Source organism: Ursus americanus, chromosome 3 (assembly GCF_024610735.1).
Source record: "Ursus americanus isolate L20-20 chromosome 3, mUrsAme1.1.p, whole genome shotgun sequence".
In the NCBI taxonomy this organism is placed as follows: Eukaryota; Metazoa; Chordata; class Mammalia; order Carnivora; family Ursidae; genus Ursus; species Ursus americanus.
In genome coordinates this window covers 56,555,797-56,574,291 of record NC_142129.1, presented here as the reverse complement: position 1 = coordinate 56,574,291, position 18,495 = coordinate 56,555,797, and the positions used below count along the sequence as shown (strand labels likewise).

Below are 18,495 nucleotides of genomic sequence, written 5' to 3'. Positions count from 1 at the left end.
CCTCCGTGTAAAAGAATTTGTGTTTCTCTTTAAACAATAAAAATTGTACATGTTTATTGCAGGGAATTGGAAGAAAGAATATGCACACTTGTACAAAGACAAAAAATAATAAACTGAAATTTGGGGTGTAGGACTTAATGCCTCGGTCAAATACCCTGAAGTTGATGTAGTCTAAGCTATTTCTCTCAATTTAGTTGCTACTGGCATATCTTGCTGAGAAAATGTTTCATTGTGCTTTGTGGAACATTTAACCTTTTTGCCCTCAGACACAAAATGCCACCATGTAGCACCCACCTCTATTTAGTATAACGAAAAAAAGCCCCTTCATGTTCTCAAATGCCCCTCCCCCCGCCCCCCACCAATGTTATTTCCCTGGTTAGGACCATTCTTCTGAACCGTTACTTCTCAAAATTTTGTGCTCAGATGTTCATTTTGATCACATTTTAAGATATTCATTATCTCAGTTTTAGAAAGAAAGTCCAGATGGTTGCATCAAAGTCTTGCTTTAATTTTAAGACATTAAGAGTTTGAGAGGCGTGTATACAATCACTTGGTTATAGAATACAAGAAGAGTGGGCTCTTGGAGGAGGATAATGATATTCGAGTTATAATGCAACACAAAACAAAGAGTTATTTTTTTTTCTTAAAAATAAAAGAGCTTTTGTGAAAACATCTGTTTCTTCTTAGAACTTAGTTTTTCTCCTACAAATGTCGAAGTCCCAGCCTCGTTCATGCCTCCAGTGAAATGGATTATAGTTTTCTTGTAGCTGAAAAAAGAATAGTGAATTGAGAGTCAAGCAATGTTATTTAGAGATTTTCTATAGTTTTTGACTTAACATAGCTTAGATTTATGACAGTTCAGATTCTGTGATTGTTATTACTGTGTTGTTAATATTATGACATTGTTAAGTGTTTTCCTGAAGAGGAATTGGTGATACTTCATGTCTTATTTATGTGGTGAGCCATTTTACACTGAGATAAAACAAGGTAAAATGTAAATGGTAAATGTTACTTCTATTAGATTATCCTAACCTTCATAACAGAAAATAATTGTCTTTCTGTATTAAAATCCTATGTGATATCTACAAGTTCTTTGCAATGTATCAGAAATTATTAGATAGATGGACAGTGATCAAGCATAAAATATTAACAGGTATAAATTTAGATAGTAGGTATATGAGCGTTACAGTTTAATTTATTCAATTTTTCTGTATATTTGAAATTTTTTATATTGAAATTTGAGGAAAGGGGAAGAAGAAAAATAAATTTCCTACGAAAGTGACATAGTGTTTGTGTCATATAGCTTTTTCTTATACTCCACCATCTTTAGAAACTAGAGGCTCAAACTTTTGCTTCCTAAATGGGAGCATATTGATAAATTACACTTTTTTCCCCAACCCCACACCCAACAAATAGCTAAGGAGGATAGGATTATCCCACTTGGGGAAAATCTTGAGTGCAGAGAAATTTCCCAGATTTTCCAACAAGAATGACTGTCAACGCAAAGTGATAGGTTTAAGCCAAGATTTGGAGTCCTAATTTAAAACATTACTTTATTTCTAGTGAAATACAGATTATACCACATTTTAATTTTTATTTTGATTTAATGACATAAGTATATACTAAATTTTACACTGACTAGGTGAACTAAGTTTTAAAAATTCATGTCAACAAATACAAAATTCTCCAGCTTATAGCACCTGTTTTATTGTCCTAGGGTTTTTTTTTTTCTTTTTTGACTAGTTCCTCTGCTTATTCAAATGAAGAAAATTGGACGAAGTTGGTGTTTGTATAAATGATATGTCAGTTGGATGCTTTTACTTGCAACTAATTTGAAGACAAGACTCAAATTGCTGTATAAGAACATGTGTTGGCATCCAAGAGCATTTATTTCTTATGTAACAAAAAAATATAAAAATCGGGTATACTTCAAGGTGAAACAACAACGTCATCCAGGTCTTGGTTATTTTCTCTCATTATTTCTCACTAGCATTCATAGCATCAACTTCACTCCAAGGATGATTTCTCTGGTCGTTGTAAGATGTCTGCTGGTACAGTTACGGCACCTGCTTTCTTGTTCATATTCAGTCAAAGAGTAATTCTCAGTGTAGGATAATTTATCTTACCTTCAGCTGATTGGCTGCCATACACCACATGACCAGTTTTGGCCCCCAGTAGCAGTTGCCATGGAGATGCCTTGGGCAGATGGGCTTCTGGTGAGGTCTCTACACTAATCATTGCAGAAGGAGGTGGTACCAGGACTTAGACTAGAAGTCACCTGGCCTAAGCAAAATTGGAATTCACTAAGGAAAGAGGAAAAGGGAATAGAGCTTTTTAGACCAATAATAGTGAAGCCTTCAATTGAGAAAAATCAGTTTAATATTTCAACTACATTTTAACTCTTCATTAAGTAAATGTAACATGACTTGGAAATTTGAGGTGTTCACAGGAGAACTATCTACTAGCAATAATTACTTATATTTGGAAATAAATCCTAATGTCAGTATGGGTATGTAATTGAGTGGTTTTCTGATTAACATAGCTTTTTTAGTCATATCTTTAAAAATATCAAGAAAAAAGTTCAATTTGAAACAACATCAATATTTTTAAAGCTTAACTCATGAGTGTTTTCAAATGCTTTTTACAAGTAAAGTTGTAAGGTAAATATTGTACTTTCTTGTATAGCTTTATTTATATCTGTCACTGTCAATGGTTTTTAAGGGGTATCTGTTATCGGCAAGTTAGTTGAGTTGTTGCCATGTCATTTTTACGTCTGAGACATTTGTTCGTTGTACCTCAGGATCATTGTTGTGCACATGAAATATTGGTGAGCCACAGGGTGAAGTAGAGACAAAAAACACTGGAACATATTGAGCTTCGAATGTGTTTTAAATCAAAGTAAAAATAAATAAAGTTACAATTTTACCCAGTTGGAGTTAGGGAGACCCACTTTGCAAAATAGTTTGACTCTTTTTCCTTTTCATGAAAATGTTCTCTTTTGAGTAATGAAAATAGAACTGTGCCTAAAGAAGAGAATAGTACTGTACCTAGAGAGCTATCTGTTTTACTGCTACCAGATGAAGTCTTGCAGCAGTTTACTCATTTCAGGAAACCTGGTGGGCAGGGTGGCCTTGTCCATCATCGCAAGTGGTTTTGCTTATGAAAGGAATGAAACTCACTTTTTTCTTTCCTTTTTTTTTTTTTTTAACAGGCATTGCAGCCTCATTTGCTGTCAAGCTTTTTAAAGCATGGATGGCAGAAAAAGATGCCAACTCTGTTACCTCTTCTTTGAGAAAAGCCAACTTAGACAAGAGGCTGCTTGTAAGTGCTGTCTAGACAAGGGTTGTATGCTTGATGCTTCGGTTGTGGCTTTGATGAGGTGTGACTGAAATGCTTGGGTCTGTGTTAAATTGGAACATGGCTCCTTTTATTTCTGTATATTCGGCAGATTGGAATGAATTCCATCTTAATCTTTATAAATAAATGAAATAATAAAATGAAAGAGTCATAGGGACTACTGAGACTTTCAAATTTGGTCGTTTGTGGAGATTGAGTTAACATTTATCAGAATTAACACTTTATTTTATAACTAGTAACTCTATAGATTTAAAGTTGTAATATTAAAAAGTCCCATCACTCCCACCTAATTAAACATTTATGTGTTAGTTTAGAAATGGATGACACTGATCTCATGTAGTTGTTAATTTGTTAACAAAATAAAGAGTTTAAACAGGATTCCTTGTTTATACCAAAATACCTTGGAAATACTTAGGTATTTAAGAAAGCAGATAAGTTTATTGTGGTTGATTTGAAGCTCCTATGATCACAGTTGTTTGATTATATTTTTATTTCTCTATCTTTATGTTTTTCCCCCCCAAAAAAGCAAGAGAAATATTTTGTTCTTATATTTCTATCTGCTCCCTACAATTTCCTTCTGCTGGAAGCAATAGCTATGCAGATGACAGAGATTTCTCCAAGTGACAGTGCTTTTACAAACTAGGACAAAGTCTAAAACTGAAAGACACCCTTGCCATCTTCTCTTCACCTGGTCTCTCTGTTTTTCACTTCCAAGGTGTTCCAGTGTGCACGGGTATCTGTCAGTCCGTAGGGTAATTCTAAACGTGGGCTCTTCCCCTCAGGAAACCCAAGAAAAATTTAACTGTAAATGCTTTTACTTTCAATCACTTAAAATTCCTTTGTCTCTTGAAGTTTACCTTATAATAGCCCTTTTGGGGTCTTTAAAGTCTTCAGAATACAATGAAGAAGAAAAAAGGTGTAGAATCTCGTTAATTTCTGCCACTGATAATAATTTTGTTTGAGTGCCTATTCTGTGCCAGCGTGGTCCTAGAAGCTGAAGAGGCAGGGGAGAACAGGATAAAAAGGTTCCCTGCCTTCAAGAACCCACTTTCTCGTGGACTTAGGGTAGATCCTTGTATACCGAAGGAGAAATCGTAAGTGACTAGGTGGGCTTAGCAGGGTGGAAGTTCATGTGAAGGCAACATATTCTTGTCCCTGAGTCTACAGATCAGCTGTATCTGGGCCAGGTCCCCCTGTGATCCATACACCTTTTCATTCTGAGCCCCAGCCTGCAGGAGCACCTGCCATGTGGGCCAAGGCAAAGGACAGGAACACAGGAGACAGAAGTGAATCACTGCAGTGCAGTAAAAGCTCATCTCCTACTGGCCAAAAGAAGTCAGAGTGAAGCCTGGCCCGGGGGGGGGGGGGGTGGTCATTTTATCCTAGCCTGCGGGTTCCACTTCTGGGGACGGACACAGCGAGGAGGGGCTTCTTGAAATACTTATTTAAAAGAGAGGGGGCAAATGATTGGGAACAAATATACCACCCATTACAACTTGCCTCGGAAGCCTCAGTTATTTCTTAAGGCATGGTTCCTTAAAGATGCCAATAAGGCAGAGCTTGGTTAACTTAATTAGGTCATTTCATATTTTTTTTTAAATGTCTTTCCTTTTTTGAAAAATATATCATTTAACTGCTCCTACTAGGTTTCAGTGTCTGCATATATTTTGGGGTTTTAGAAGCACAGGTAGAAGTTTCTACCGGAAACGCTGTAAGCTCAGTGAGGATAGGGCAATCGTCTGTGGACCCTGCTGCCTGATATTTGCTGTAAATGAGTGAGGAACTAGAGGGCCAGTTTCACCATCAAGGAGGAAATTTTTATTTCCTCAGCACAACAAAATTCTCTCTGACTATACTAGTAGATTTTAGGGAAAAAAGCATATCTCAGAGTTTAGCGGTTACCCACTTCTGTAATACAGAAGCAAGAAAAATTTATAGCAACTCTGAAAAGAGGAGTTGGAAGAGAATAGACTGAATCAACCGTTAAAATAGGTAGCTTAATAAAAAGTTAAAAGCACTGTAAGGGAAAATTAACTGAGGAAGCTCTAAGGAGTGTCAGAGAAGGATGCAGTTTTCAGTGGTGGGGGAAGGACTCTCTGACAAGGTAATATTTGTGTAAACACTTGAAGGAGGTGAGGAGTGAGCTATCTCGATATCTCCACGAAGAGTTTTCTGGGCAAAGGAACAGAATGCAGAGGCTTTGGGGCATGGCGTGCTGGGGACAGAAAAGGGGAGAGTGTTTGGTTAAGAGCGACAATGTAGATCAGCTCGGTGACGTGGCAGGTCCCCTATCATCTAATAACTTTGGCTTTTATTCTGAGTCAGGGGAAAAGCTTTTGGGAAATTCTCGGCAGAATTGTGCATCATGTGTTTAGGGTAAACGGGATCACTTCGGGTTTGCATTGGGAATAGACTCAGAAGCCAGAGCAGAGGCAGGGAGACCTTAATCTGATGGATGTTTGTACCTGGATAGGATTTTTCTAACAAACACAAACCATTTTCCAAGCCAGTAAATGTCATGATAGGATTTAGACTGACTTGACTTCAGTTTAATCTGAATAATAATCTTCAATGTATTATATCATTTATAAGCACTTCGGATATCGTTCATAAATAAGCCACCAGTAATATGTTTGATGATGTATTTCTCTGAACGTAACTTCAGATCAAACTTTGCAGTCCCATTCTTCCTAAATTGAATATCGAATGCCGGCGTGGAGTAACGGAATAATTATCGGCCATGGGTGTACTCCGTTATGTCCTTAAATATATATGGCTGCATAATTTGGGTCAAGCTACTTAGCCTTGTTGAGACTTAATTCATCCTCTCTAAAAATTTTTACTTTACGTAATTTTGAGGAAAATGCCCACCACATTTTGGTTCATAGAAGAAACTCAAATTTGTTCCCTGCATCCCAAATTTGGAAGACCTCTCGAATGGGAGAACAGATGTTGTGGCAGAATTTCAGTCTGATGTGAAATGTTTGCTTTAACATGAGTGTGTATTTAATAGCTGCTCCCACCAACTGTTCTGACATTTTGAAACTTAATAACTCAAGAAGGGAAGTTTTGGGGTGATGATCTAGAGAATATTGAAATTTGAGTCCTGTCATAGAAGGCTTTGGCTCTGTCCCTGTACGTGTTGCAGACCTATTACAGATTTTTCTACTGAGATTTTTACTGGAGCCATATAGCCATTGGCCATACATGTGCAAATCGAACCACCATAAAAGTTTGGATCTATTTTTTTAGACTGCAGCAGTCTGAAAAATGTGAGAGCTTTGAAAACTGTCTTAATATCTTGGTTGGGTGTTGAAGTCACACAGGATTAGAACATGACTAAGTGTTACTGAGACTCCGCCAAGCTGTGTAAGGTGAAATGGAAATGAGGTAAAAATATGCAAGCAGCCGTGGTGTATTGCTCTCTTCAAAAATTTCCAGCGGAATTATGTAATGAGCCGAAGAGTTTGGTAGGGTGGGTTTAGATTAGATCTTGCTGTGACTTAATTTAGAGCCACCGTCATTAACAGATATGACAAAAATTCTCTTTAGCTCCAAGCTAGTATTAGAATAACAGCAGCATTTTCTCCATGTGAAAAGGTTCTTGAGAGAACAGTCAATGTTTTTGCAATGTTATCTCAAATCATCTCAGTGTTATTAAAACTGACTTTCGTCTATTAACCCATAAGTTGTTATTTGCATTTAATTTAGCAAGTTTTGTGTTCATACATGCTACACTCTGATTAACATGAAAGAAAAAGTAAATAACGGTTCAAAATGGATGAAGCTGGTTTATGTAAGTTGCTTGGCATTTTTTTCACTTTCTCTGTAAAACTGCCTAATTTTAGAAGGTGCTTCGCAAATGCTCAAGAAATAGACCCAAGATTTATTCTTTCGACAGTCGTTCTCTGTTCTTGTGTTCCAAATGTGAGATATTCTAAGCGCTGTTTTAATATGAAGATCTTGTCCATTATGCTTGCTGACATTTGGATAGTTTTCTGTGTAACAGTCTTTTTCCTTTTGTCTTTCAGGAGCTGTTTCCGGTTAACAGGCAAAGCGTGGATCATTTTGCTAAATACTTTACCGACGCAGGCCTGAAGGAGCTTTCTGACTTCCTCCGCGTCCAGCAGTCCCTGGGCACCAGGAAGGAACTGCAGAAGGAGCTGCAGGAGCGTCTTTCTCAGGAATGCCCAATCAAGGAGGTGGGAAACCATCCGCTCCTATCACTGCAGAACCCGTGCGTGAGAGGAATAGCGTTGTGTAGCAAAGCTCGAGCTTCCTCAAGGACACCTCCCTTCGTCCACTTCTGTGAACTTCGTGTACTCATCTGTACCATCTAAACTAGCTCAGTGTCAGAGTTTTGACTCGAATCCCCTAGCATGCTCCAGAAATTAATGGTGATTTCCACACAAGTGATTTGTTTTATCAGGCTACCGTAACGAGCCAAATAGTTGATCTGCCAGATAGAGTTGCCATCCACTATCAGTATATGCCATTATAGGTCATTTTTCCATTTCATTGCAGATAATACAATATGGTTAAATATATGGTTAGTGTTTGAAGTCAACACTGGGTGTTTCATGGATCACTGGGTATGAATGTGGAGTCTTTTCTTTTCTTTTTTTAATTTTAAGACAAAAAATTTTGATGGTTTTTGCATTCGTATCATGGGAAAAGACTGGTTGGGCCAGTGGCTTGTTGCATCGCGCTCACAGCAGCTGGGTATGCCTATAAATGTAAATACTACATTTCTTTTATGACAGTAGTTCATACAGCTATGACTGTATCTTTTAAATTAAAAAAAAAAAAAACTTTAACAAATTTTACATGAAAATCCAAAATTAAATGAAGTCCTTTCCTTTTGCCATTTGCTTCCAAGTGCCAAACCCTTAGCACTCTGCGTGCTCTAAGCCCCACATGGCACCTTATGTGGTTTGACTGGAGAATTCCAGACCGATGCTATCCAGCAGATGGAGGTGTTGGGACAAAAAATATTTCTAAGTCTCATGGCAGTAAGGTTGGCAATATATTGAGTAACATTTCTCTAAGCAAGAACTTGAACATGATTTTCCATGGAGAAAAAAATAAAAAGAAAAACCAAAAAATGCTGTGATGGTTCTGGATGCAAAGATGTCACCTGTCTTTGCAGTGTTTTTCAGCCAGCTCAGGCACTGGGACTTCCCAGTTCCTTCTATTAAAGGTCACTTAACCGGTTCCTGACCCTCTGCATCCCAGGCCAGGGGGAAAGAAAACAATGTCTTTTCACTAAAGAGGGGGTAGTGGGGAAGAATTGTGCTAGTCACAGAGTAATAGTATACTTGACGTGGATTATGGTGTTTAATCACTTTTGAGGACCTAACCTGTCTTTGTGATTGTATTTCAAAAGGAAAAAAAATTTTTCCAAACAAGTTTGATATGAAATACATTAGGCTGGTCAGACCTTTTATTCCGTGCCATCAGATTTGAGGATAAATTTGCATATTTAAGCATGACGTCAGGGGGGAAATCACCTGTCCAGAGCTGCTGCTTTGATATGTATCCTATTTAAAAGATTGCCTTTGCACTTTACAGTTTATTCACATGGGGAATGAGGGTCATCAAAAGTAAGCATTAAGGAATAATATTGTGGTGAATGGACTTGTGTAAACCCAAGCCATTATTCATTATGGGGTTTAAAGTTGAGAGTCGGAGATAAAGATTCCCAGCTCCGTTGCCTTCTTTAAACCCCGGAGAATCAAACCAGCTCAAGTAATCAGCTCTGCTGGACCCAGAGGGGTTGCTGCAGATAAAAGAATTACCTCCTAAGAAACAGAGTTTCCCTCTTACTTCCTGTCCCCAGCAGCTCCTGGCCAGAGCCAAACCTATTAATTTTTAGACTAAAAATAAATGTGCTTTGAGAACAAATCATTCTGTTTTTCCTCCCACTTGTAATCTGAGAATACGTACTGGGAAAGGAGGGACTGAGCCAAATATTCATCCAACCAGAGCCTTCTACTAACCAGGCACAGTGAGAGGGAAACGCCCAGCTGCCTGTTACTCTCTGACCCCTTTCTCCATGAAATGTAGGTGGTGCTCTATGTTAAAGAAGAAATGAAGAGGAATGATCTTCCGGAGACAGCAGTGATTGGACTTCTGTGGACCTGTATAATGAACGCCGTTGAATGGAACAAGAAGGAAGAACTGGTTGCAGAGCAAGCCCTTAAGCACCTGAAGGTACAAAGTCAACAGGGAACAGTCTTGGCTGTGGACCAGTTGCAGCTCTTAACCGTATGCATGACACGGGTGTTCTCACTGCAGTTCACCCGGGGTTAGGCCAAAGATTTCCTGGTTTTTGTGATTTGTTGTTGTTGTTGTTTTCAAATTCGCCACTACCTAAAATGTCTCAGATGTGAGGGCCTGTGAAATATATTGAAGGGTAAGTTCTTACTAAATACAATGTTGAGTGCACTTGGGTGGCTCAGTCAGTGAAGCGTCTGCCTTCAGCTCAGGTCATGATCTCAGGGTCCTGGGGTCGAGTCCCGTGTCAGGCTCCATGTTCAGCAGGGAATCTGCTTCTCCCTCTCTGTCTGCCCTTCCCCTGCTCATAGCCTCTCTCTCAAATCAATTAAAACATCTTTAAAAAAAATAAACACAATGTCAGACAATTCACAGACTAATCGTATATTCAGTATTTAAAGTTAAAAAGAAGTATGGTCTAACTTGGTTTTTTTTCTTTCTACATGGCAAAAATTCTTGGTAATATTTTTGTTTAAGTAGACTACAGATTGGTATTAGAATCTGAGTGGTGGAAGAAATCAACTCATTGTGTAAATTGCATTTTTTTGTGCATGGATACATGTTTTTGCTTTTAAGTGTCTTCTCCCTATAAAACTGTATGAAGATGAGTGAAAGACTTAGATCCTTCCTACAGAGTTTACATTTGAACTGGTAAGTCAAAGACTACCTAGTAGAAACTAGGCAGACTGTAAATTAAAGGTAACTCTCGGTGTTCAGAAGAGAGCAGTGATGGGAGACGCCTAGGCGACCCAGTTGGTTAAGCGTTTGCCTTTGGCTCAAGTCATGATCCCAGGGTCCTGGGATCGAGTTCCGCATCGGGCTCCTTGCTCGGCGGGGAGCCTGCTTCTCCCTCTGCCTAATGCTCCCCCTGCTTGTGTGTGCTCTCTCTCTCTCTCTGTGACAAATAAATAAAATCTTTAAAAAACCCAAAAAACAAAAACAGTAGTGAGTACAATCTGCAGATTAAGTAGATCTGGGAGGGCTTCTTGGAGGAGATTTGTGTTGAACTGAGTTAAGTCTTAAGAGAAAACAGTGGCTATACATCAGTGACTAAAAACAAAGGACAATTAGGACAAAGAGGGAAAGGGAGAAGCAGACTCCCCCACTGAGCAGGGAGCCCACTGTGGGGCTCAATCCCAGGACTCTGGGATCATGACCCAAGCTGAAGGCAGACGCTTAACCAACTGAGCCACCCAGACCCCCTTTACCTTCTTTTCATAGTGCCCATTAGACAGACGTAGTAACATCACCTTTAATAAAGTCGGAATTTCATATTTGTTCTCTTCTTTTAGTGGGTACAGTGAGAGAAATCTGATAAGATGCTAGGATAAAAAATTAATTTTGATTGGACACAATGTTATGATAATAATAAGATAGTCCTAAAAGTGAATGCTTTCTAAGCACGTCTCCAGATTTCTGCTGTGATTCAAGTATTGTTGGCCCTGTACCTCCCATGAAAATTAATGGTTGGTTTTACTCCCCACTTCTGTTCCAGCAATACGCTCCACTGCTGGCTGTGTTCAGCTCCCAAGGCCAGTCAGAGCTGATCCTCCTCCAGAAGGTTCAAGAATATTGTTACGACAACATCCATTTCATGAAAGCTTTTCAGAAGATCGTGGTTCTCTTTTATAAAGGTATCTCTCCATGTGCCTCTACCACTATGTTTCCATGGTGTATTGAAGTTCTTTAAGGCCCAGCGCAGGGGGTAAGGCAGAGGGGGACGTTGGAGTTCATGCTAATTTTTGCAAGTTTTAGTGAGGCAGCCATATTATGTGAAGAGAGAAAGTGCAAATACCATATATGCATGATTAGGCCCCTGGGCACGTTGCCGGAAGACTGGCGATAAACCGGTTATTATTTTCAATGGGGAAGGATGGTGAAAAAGACTGTAATAACAAAAAGTAATTAGGTCTGCTTTTGAATTGTAAGGATTAGCTCTAATAACAATGACTACCAAAGGCTGCCTGTAGTATATTCAGACCTCAGGTGCTATAAAGCTGACTAAAGTTACTGAAATAATTAGCTTTTTACTTTGTATTTTAATTATTTGGCCCAACCATTCTCCTGTTTTTCAAGGAAATGACTATTTTTAGATTTTTCACTTTACTGTCTTTTCATTGTATTTGTAAGGATTAGGTTGTCATGACAACTGGCACTGCCTTTAAAAAGTGAATGCTATTAGAGTTTTAACTGATCTCGATCTCTATACCTGTAGTATATAAAAAATGATCCTCGAATATTCTTTGGTCTGAGTTCATGCAGTTTTATTGGGGAAGGAGCACTGAAGAAATGATACATTTTGAACATTATAAAATGCTTATTAGAAGGTACTGCAATCTTAAATGGCAATTTAATATTTTTTTAAAAAGTACAAATTAACATCAACCAAATGTTTCTTTTCTTTTTGATGTGTTCTTAAATTTATCTATTTTGAATGATAATTTGGGCATGTGGAGTGTAAAAATTTTTACATTATTGATTAACAGCTATTTTTAAAATGTTCGAGCATCTCACAGTTTTAATTGGCTATCCAGATTCTTCAGATGCATAGACCTTGCCCACAGGTGTTTGGGTGATACTTTACTCTCTCAGCCTCAAAGTATTGAGCACAGTTTTTGTATCAGTAGGTGAGCGTGCTGACTGCCAAGTCCCATTTGAAGTTTAGTAATTGGTGTTTTTCTCTGGCCAGATCCAAATGAGGTCCTCTTGGACATGGTCATGAGATAGCAACGTCCTAAAACTAGGGCTTAAAGGACGCCCAACGTGACCCATCAGAACCAAATCTGCAGGTCATATTGCCAACCCACTTGTGGTACCCAGCAGCCAAGAAGGAGGAGCCAAGCCCGCCCAGCCCGTGGCCATTCTGTCCACAGCAGCCATAGCTGACGCCATTGTAAACTGGTAGAGAGACTGTGAGACAGGTTTCACGTGTGCTTCGTGAGTGGCCAGTATTTTCCCCTACAGAAAAGCAAACTGTTATAAACTAGTAGCCTAAGCACACAATTTACTTTGTCACTTAATAGCTAACCCAACCAAACAGTGTCTCTAACCAGATCTTTTTGTAACTGAAATATACTTGTTTCAGCCTCATCGGCAGGAGCACCTCATTTTACTATTGAACTTACTTCACTCACACACACCCACTTTTTGTCGGTAATGGCATCTATTAAAATCCTTTTTCACATTTCTCATTTTAACCATTAATGTCAATGTCCTTCCCCATTGTGCTCCTTACAATAACTACTGACAACAGAACTGGTTGCTTTGAGTTATTTCCTATTCTTCAGCCCCAAATGCTGAAGAACGGTGACCTAATTGGAAAATCACTAAGAAGTGGGTACCGAGAAGAAGCATTAGCTCCTCCCTAAGCCATTGATTAACTAGTTGGTCAATTGTTAAATAATCAAAAGTCAGTCAGGTCTGTGGAAAGTATGAGCAGACCCAAGGGAACACAGGAAGGTGTCAACATCTCAGTCTTATCCTGGCTTAGTTATTTTTGTAAATGAAATCAGGAAACTGTAAAATGGAAACTGAAAATACATCACTGAGAAGTGAAAACTAAATGTTATTTTCCAGGTAATTTCATAATTTCCCATAAAATTATACATATAGTCTGTTTTTCTGAATGAAATAATTACATTTTTTTTTTCTCTTGGAAACATGGAATCCTGAGGAATGATTTTCCATCCTACTATTAAAAGAGTTTCTGTGTTTACCTTCTTACCTTTTTTGGATAGTAGTTTTTTCTTTGACCTAATTTTATCTAACAAACACCTGTGCAACAAGAGATGTACGTTTTTTGTTTTTACAACGACTTGTATGTTCTCTTTTTTTTTTAAGATTATATTTATTTATGAGAGAAAACACGAGAGAGCACAAGCAGGGGGAGCAGCAGGCAGAGGGAGGGGGAGAAGCAGGTTCCCACTGAGCAAGAAGCCCAATGCGGGACTTGATCCCAGGACCGTGGGATCATGACCTGAGCTGAAGGCAGACACTTAACCACCTGAGCCACCCAGGCGCCCCGGACTTGGATGTTCTTGTTCTGTATTTTATCTGCCTAGAAAGGGGTGACGAACAGTGTGTGTGTGTTAACGCACCCTCTTCCCAGTGCTACTGCGTAGGTGAATCACCCGAGAGCTTGTTAAAACACAGATTTCCCTGGGATTCTGGTTCAGAAGGTCCAGGGTTGGGCGCGCAGATTTGCGTTTTAACAGATTTCCAGATGATGCCGTGACTGTTGGTCAGGACCAGTGGTCGAAAGGGTTATTGAATGCCAAAGTGACAAATTCTGTGAACTATGGTAACATATTCCAAGATTATACTTCTCATTAATTCCATGTACACATACACATTCAACAAATATCAAATAGTATCTTGTTTGCTTCTTTTACATTATGTAGTGATGTGGATTCCTTTATTTTATTGTAAGGAACATTTTGTTTTTAAGCAGGTTTTTAAAAATGTAATAGAAATAATTTTTCCTTTCCCATTTTAATCTCTCTCTGTTTGTTATGTACACACAGCGTCCCTGTATATCTAGAACTTGAGGATAACAGAAACTTGGGGATATGATGCCTCCTGTCTCCTTGACAAACCTAATTATTTTAAATGAATGCCATTATCAAAAGATTTTTTTAAACATGTAAATAACAAGGGGATGGAAGTGAATAAAGTATAAATAATAGTGCTTTTCAGGAATGAAAGAAAAAAGTGGAGATTGATATTTTAGTGAAGATTCACTTTCTGTATTAAAATCTAGATTTTATATTTCTATGCAATAGGAAAAATAGTAAGTCATCACTAATTTTCAGACATCACGTTATTTGCTTCTTAAAATAATTTCTCTTCCTTTCTTCCTAAAGCTAAGTACCATATTCTCAACATGCAGATCTGAAAAATACAAAACTCTTTTCTCGAGTACTATCAGTACAATTATGGGTTGTATTGTTTGCAGATATTTCTTAGGTTAAGTTCTGTTCCTCGTGCATATTTTTCTGAAAGAAACTTTGTTTTCTCATCCTAAAAAAACATGAGTAGCCCTCTCACCATATATTCTCAGCATTCTTAAGGTAAATTATTTTTGACTTATGTCCCTGTGTGACATCCCTAAAATAATGAGTTTCTTAAGTTCCCAGTGCACATGGTTTTGGGTTTTTTTTTAAATATATTTTTTAAAGATTTATGTATGTATGTATTTGTTTTAGAGAGAGAGGGTGTGCATGCGTACAAGTACACTAGCGGCGGGAGGGCGGACGGAGAGGGGGAATCTTAGGCCGACTCTGTGCTGAGCTGGGAGCCTGACACAGGGCTCAGTCCCACAATCCTGAGATCGTGACCTGAGCCGAAACCAAGAGTGGGACACTTAACCAACTGAGCCACCCAGGCACCCCACAAGTGACATGGTTTTTAACTTAAATATCTAAGTAATGTTCCCTACAGCTTTGCATTCTCAAACCACTTGTACAATATTTTCTCTGTGATCCTCATGAAAACCCAACATTTAAATTATAACTCTGCAAATTGAGAAATATGTATTTTTTCTCATCAAGTTGATGAATTTGTCCATCAGACATTTATCAAATGCATAGTAGGTGGCAGGCCTTCCATTAAATGCCGGAAATGAGATGATGAACAGAATAGTTCCTAGCTTCTTAAATTTCAGAGTGTAGAAAAAAACCAAGGATTACAGTCACCATTTCATTTCTAAAACAAGACTCACACAGAGGGTGATGAGAAGTGATGGAATGTTGGAGGAAAGGCACACAGTATTCAGCCAGACAGAATGGAGCAAAAATATTTTGTAATCTGAGGGAATTCTACATGCACTTGTAGAATGTTTTTCTTACTGTATTTTTACTGATATTCTATATTCCTAGCAGGCATTTTTGGGAGATCCCAACAAACACTGTTGTTCAGTGTTAATGAACTCCTCTCCCCACTTCTCCTTAGTGGGGGAAGAACGTTCTCTCTTTATACCTCAGGAAGTTCTTTCCTCTTTGGAGTAGACTTACCACTAAACAAAAGTTAAGTTTCTTCTTAAACTTTTTGATGTTTGTGCTTTGCCTCTGTAGTTGTCCTGTGTAGTTGCTTCTGTCCCTTCTTTTTTGTCTGTTCCCCAGCACTAGAAATGTGGTCTCGCAGCAAGTATTCATTACTAAATTAGGCTCTTCTAGGAACTCACCTTTGCGGTTTGTCTCGTGTTCTGTGGACAGTGCATCTGATTAGTTTTACCTGATGATTGACCGGCGATTTAGTAATTGCATGGCCTCTTTCAGCCTCTGTGGGGCAGTAAAGCACATGAATGAGCTCTCAGTCTTCAGAGGGAAAACCTGAGACAGAGTCACCTGCAAGGGCAGTCTAACTCAGCTTTCCAGCACGAGCATTGTATCACACACGGTTCCTTAAAGGGAGGAGATAAAAGAGCATTTCTCTACGTGTTTGTTGCATTGTAAATTCCATTTGCTTTATAATAATAATAGTTCTATAGTACTTGTGCATAATTTATAAACCAAAAAACATACATATGTTGGGTGTACATGCTCAAAATTGTCTTACTGATAGGGGAGCATGACCAAGACAGTTTGGAAATTAAGTGATCTAAATCACAAGCGTCTCGGGGCACCTGGGTGGCTCAGTCAGTTAAGCGTCTGCCTTCAGCTCAGGTCATGATCCCAGGGTTCTGGGATCGAGCCCCACGTCAGGCTCCTTGCTCAGCAGGGGAGTCTGCTTCTCCCTCTCCCTCTGATGCTCTCCCTCTCTCTCAAATAAATGAATAAATAACATCTTTTTTTAAATAAGTAAATAAAAAATAAACCACAAGCATCTTAAAAATGTCATGAAGATAAATTATATAAAAAGGACTTTCAAAATCCATATTTCGGCCAATAGGTATTTTTGAAAAATCTGTGTAAAGCAGCCTTGCACAAGAAGTCACTTCCTCGGGCTGTGAAGTATTTACTCCTCCCCTCTGCAAACATGGGCTTTGATGGCAAGTGGCAAGAAAGTTCTTTCATCACTGTGAGTGCAGAGTGGGAGCTGGAAATGGAAGCTGAAAGACTAGAAGCTAATAGTAATTGTATAGGACTCCTAATTATAATTTTTACACCCAGTTCTTATGAATGAGTAAATCCAGGCTTTCTTCTTCCTTTGCAAAATGTAGTGTGTTTATTGATGAAAATAAAGAAAACAGACTTGATATTTTCTAAGACCAGTCGTGTGCATTTTTAGTCAATTCAGTTTCTTCCACTGAATGCAAGCCAGTTATTAATTTTCAAAAAACTTCAGGTTTTGGTTATGAAAACATCAGTGATGATTTGAATGAAAGCAATATCAAATTATTTCCCTCATTTTTGTAAGTTAAAATTATATTTTAACTGCAGAAACATCATTAGCATGGTTTACCAGCATTAATAATGGATTGGGCGGGCATTGGGGACAATAATGAATTCTTTTTATCTGCTTCCCATCTCATTTCTCACTCTGAAATCCCAAAAGACAATCTATCGGAACATTGGCAACGTACGTAGACAATTACTTTCATATTCCCTCCTATTCGTAACATTAAATAGTCTAAATTAATGGTAACTTGAGGGTTTCATGACACATCTGTGAAATTTAGAATTTAAGATAATGGGTAGTTAATCGATAATGCTTTTTGCTAGAAACCTGTAAGAAGTCTACCTAATGTATCTGTTTTTCTCTTAATGGAGTACAAGGAAAATATTACTCTTGTGATTTGGGATAGTATAGGAAATTCATTACTTAGTGATGGAAAAAATGTAGAATTTTGAGTCATGTATGTATTGGTTCTGTGATACACCCAGATAGCACATCTTTGTATCTAATTGTTAATAGCATTGTTACATTCTACTTACGTGTTTTTATTTGCCTTTTTTTTTCTCCTAAGAGAGTAAATACCCTTAAAAGACCAGTCATTTGAGGTTGCTGCTTAATCAAGACGTGTTTGAAGTTGGCAGAACACAGAGTGTTCTGAATTGTTGGAGTTGCTGATTCATTTGCAAAATTACGAAATAACCCACTTTCCTACCAGCAAATTAGCGCTGGGAAAGATTTCCAGGTCCCAGTAGTGACTCACAGATAAGCTCGCAATGTATCATGCCTGATGAGATGTGTATCGTCGTTGTCATCGTCGTCGTCATCACTAAAGTATTTGCTAAACGAACTCCCAAAATACAGCACAGTGCTATATGGAAATGAGCTTGGTTCCTCTCGATAAATTTCGGATATGGATTTCTTTTATAACAGAGCTTTTGATATATAAAGTGATTGCTTTCTATTAAATTAGAAGACATAAAGTTGCTTTAAAAGATGACATTTATGTAGTAACTTTGACATCTTTGATTTGAAATTACAGCTGATGTACTGAGTGAAGAAGCAATATTGAAATGGTACAAAGAAGCACATGTTGCCAAAGGCAAAAGTGTTTTTCTTGACCAGATGAAGAAGTTTGTTGAGTGGCTACAAAATGCCGAAGAAGGTATGGTTCCATTTAACAACTTTGGTGGCCATTTAGCAAACACTTTCTCATTCTAATTTAAGGTATTTACTACCTCTTCAACAGATTTTTCTTGGTTTCCTAAAACTAAAGTTCTTAGGGTGTTTTCTGTATCAAACATCCTGCCTGCAATCTTAGCCTTGCTTTCTGAAATGAAAGCAATGAAAAGTTCTACATGGTAAAAAAAGAAAGAAAGAAAGAGAGAAAGAGAGAAAGAAAGAAGAAAGAAAGAAAGAAAGAAAGAAAAGAAAGAAAGAAAGAAAGGAAAGAAAGAAAGAAAGAAAACAAGCCTGTTAAAATATCCACCCTAATGGGGGACAAAGGAATAAATCATCAGCTGTTGTGAA

The 18,495-nt window shown here is 38.2% G+C and overlaps 1 protein-coding gene across 5 annotated transcripts in view; it reads left to right on the top strand.

Annotated features, from left to right (window-relative positions):
- The window catches only part of BZW2 (basic leucine zipper and W2 domains 2), a 62,604-nt gene that overhangs the window by 42,702 nt on the left and 1,407 nt on the right, over positions 1-18,495 (top strand). For all 5 annotated transcript variants that reach the window (XM_045793103.2, XM_045793101.2, XM_045793102.2 and 2 more), the window contains 5 exons: positions 3,212-3,321; positions 7,389-7,559; positions 9,424-9,570; positions 11,129-11,267; positions 18,008-18,130. In XM_045793103.2, the coding sequence (XP_045649059.1) occupies positions 3,212-3,321; positions 7,389-7,559; positions 9,424-9,570; positions 11,129-11,267; positions 18,008-18,130 (690 nt within the window). The remainder of the gene's footprint in view (positions 1-3,211; positions 3,322-7,388; positions 7,560-9,423; positions 9,571-11,128; positions 11,268-18,007; positions 18,131-18,495) is intronic.